The 2,969-nt window shown below is 37.7% G+C and overlaps 1 protein-coding gene across 1 annotated transcript; it reads right to left on the bottom strand.

The window, feature by feature from the left end:
• Positions 1 to 784: 784 nt before the first annotated feature.
• LOC115987825 (zinc finger protein ZAT4-like) lies at positions 785 to 2,684 on the bottom strand. The gene has a single exon (XM_031111430.1). The coding sequence runs from the start codon at positions 2,482 to 2,484 to the stop codon at positions 904 to 906; it is 1,581 nt and encodes a 526-aa protein (XP_030967290.1). The 5' UTR covers positions 2,485 to 2,684; the 3' UTR covers positions 785 to 903.
• Between the last annotated feature and the right edge of the window lie 285 nt (positions 2,685 to 2,969).

The raw sequence follows: 2,969 nt of genomic DNA, 5'->3' as shown, positions 1-2,969 counted from the left end.
ACGAAGAAATAACAAATCTGCAAAAAACAAATGGTAAGAACTAATTAAAGAACAAATCATGGTTGTGCGAGAAACATGAGTAGACAACTTAGCTTCACTGGACAATTGTCAAGCACGGCTTCTTCTATGCACATCCACAGCTCAGCTTAACTATTAGTCAGTCAACGTTTTAACTGCCATAACTACCTGCCTTAGCTTTTACACTTAGCATACTACTACTATTAGATTCTAGATGCTAATTTGGATGCCATTTTTAAACTTTCGATAGTTTTAATAATAGAAACAGAAGAATTTTAACCTTAGACATTTTCACTATAAAAAGAAGAAGTAAGTGACGATTGAGTTACATAATTCTTGTCATGAATAATATTAGCTGGACTGATAAAATTACATATTCTATATTAAGGGATTTGAATTCAAATCCCACAATTAAAAAAGTTTATTAATATTTTGACGTGATAATAACAACCCAATGCTCACAGATTTCAAATTCCATCATGTCTCTATTAAGAAAAAAATAAAAATTAGATAAACTGGTTTTCTAGTGGGGAGGGCTAGCTCACTAGTCACTAGTGAAAAAACTGTTCACCTTTTTCCATCCAATATCTATGAGAGTGTCGGAGAAGAGAAAAGAAAGTGAATCATAAAATTTGTATTTATTGATAATAAATGTATGCATTATAAATGTGAGTTCCCGTGGACTCACCAAAATTTACAATGAGAAAGGAGTAAATTAATAAAAGGAAAAAAAAAATAATAATAATAATAATAATTACTGGCCTGTTTGAGTTTATATACTTACAGTTTCTTAAATCTTAAATACAAAAACTAACCAAAAAAAGAAAGGAATGGGAAATGAAATAATTACTGAGAAGATGATGGTCACTTTGCTTTCAAAAAATTTTATGGGTTAGCAGCCACATCATCAGTAGTTGAACCAATCCCCACTTGCAACCATGGTGAGGAACCTCCACTCATGTTCATGTCCTTTAACTCACTTAGCTTAGCTAATTTCACCTTACTGTCTGCTTCATCCTCCACATTTTGCATTGAACAACTACTATTGTTGTTATTATTGTTGTTGTTATTGATGTTGTTGTTGTTGTTGCTGCTGTTGTTGATGATGATGATGCTATTGTTATCGTTGTTGTCAATGTCGACATTTTGGAGGTGGTGGTGATGGTGGTGGTGGTGATTATTATCTTCATTTTCCTTTGCAGCTATCCAAGACTGTAAAAAAATATCTGTAGAAACTCCAAAGCTAGTAGGGTTAATAATTTGGTCATGTCGAACTCCAGTAACATCATCAACTGGTGCAGGAAGGTTAAGATCGAGCTTGAGATCGAGCAACTCTGATGAATTATCGAACTTGGGCTTTTGAATAATTGGCTCCAACTGGTCTGGAAATTGATGAAACTTAGATAGTGCAGAAGAGTCAGGTCCATTGGATGTGATCCAATGGCACCTCTTATGTCCACCTAGTGCTTGCCCAGATGAGAAAACACGGTGACATATTGAACATTCATGCACCTTTGATTTTCTCTTGGATGTCGATGCCAATGGTGTGTTAGAACCTTGATGATCGAGTTGTTGAAAGGTTGAGTTCGATTTTGTTGGGAAAAATTCTTCGTGTGAGATCACATCATCATCGGCTAGACTATCTTCAATGTGGTCGAGACGTGCAGCGTAACAACCTTTAACTTTTTTGTGACTAGCTCTATGACCACCTAATGCTTGGTGGGAATTGAAAACTTTCTTGCATGCTTTGCACTCAAACAAACCTTTAGCCACACCTTTGTTCTTGTTGTTGTTGTTGTTGTTGTTTTCGTTGATGATGTTGATGTCGAGGATGTCATCGTTGTCATCTAGAGGAACCTTATATGAAATTGGAGGAATGAAATTCATGGGGGTGTTTCTTCGTTCTTCTTCTTTACTAGCTGATGCACAAGACTCCTCAGCCTCAACCACCATGTTATCAACATTTGCGTTTGATAACATCATTAAGCAATTTGCAAGGTCTTCTTCCTCGCTAGAAGGGCAATTGGAGTTATTGAAATTGCCCACTTTAGCTCTCATTGATCTTTTTCTTTTAGACCAACCACACCCTCTTTTTCCATTGCCATCATCACCATCAGAACCCGGGGATGAAACTAAGGACTCAGCATCTTCAGAGGTACATTTACCATGTTCAAGAAAAGACTTCCATGACAAGAACTCCTTACCACAATTTTCACAAACTCTACAACTCTTTAGCCGATTCGGGTTGGTTCTCAATGCATACATGCGCTTGTTGCTAGCAGGAACATTGCCACCAAGCTTGTCTTCCCAATCACTAGCTGGGTCTTCATCATCAATGTGGACACTCTCGTCGCCTATTCCATGTGCCCTCATGTGCCCTCCTAGTGCTCTTCCACAACCAAAACCTTTCTTGCAAATTTTACAAAAGTGTTTGAAGTTTGATTGTTGATCCACAATCAAAGCCATACAACAATTAAAAAAAAGAAAAAAAAAATTGTGAGAGAGTAAGAAAGAAAGAAAGAAAGAAAGAGAGAGAAAAAAAATGTTGGATAAGAATGAAAGAGATGAAAAGGGGTGGAGTTTGTTCTTGTAGTGGAAGTTGTTGGGGGGTTGTATGGTGAAAATTAAGGGAGTCTCTAAGTCCTAGTTTTTAGTTGGAGTATTGGTTGTGGTTAATTTGTGGATGAGAGAGAGAGATGGAGAGTTCTTGAAGAGCTTATAGCTAGAGAGAGTGTGGTGTGACAAGTGGTGGGAAGGTGAGAGGGTGAGAGAGTTTTTCTAAGACTTATTCTTATTTTGTGGTGGTGGCGCCGCCGGTCAAAGCAACCAGAGGAGGTCCGTACGCTCAGTGTGAGTGTGAGAGAGTAAAGGGGGTCCGTACGTATAGTGTGTCTGTACGTGTGTTTGTGTGTGTTGTGTTTTGTATTATGGGAGAGAGGCAGAGTGAGGAA

This window comes from Quercus lobata, chromosome 4, assembly GCF_001633185.2.
Source record: "Quercus lobata isolate SW786 chromosome 4, ValleyOak3.0 Primary Assembly, whole genome shotgun sequence".
NCBI lineage: Eukaryota > Viridiplantae > Streptophyta > Magnoliopsida > Fagales > Fagaceae > Quercus > Quercus lobata.
The sequence above is the reverse complement of the archived record's forward strand: the minus strand, read 5'-3'. Positions and strand labels throughout refer to the sequence as shown.

Bases quoted from the DNA above. Each gene is read 5' to 3' on its own strand.
- LOC115987825 (XM_031111430.1), bottom strand. From the start codon at position 2,484: ATGGCTTTGATTGTGGATCAACAATCAAACTTCAAACACTTTTGTAAA.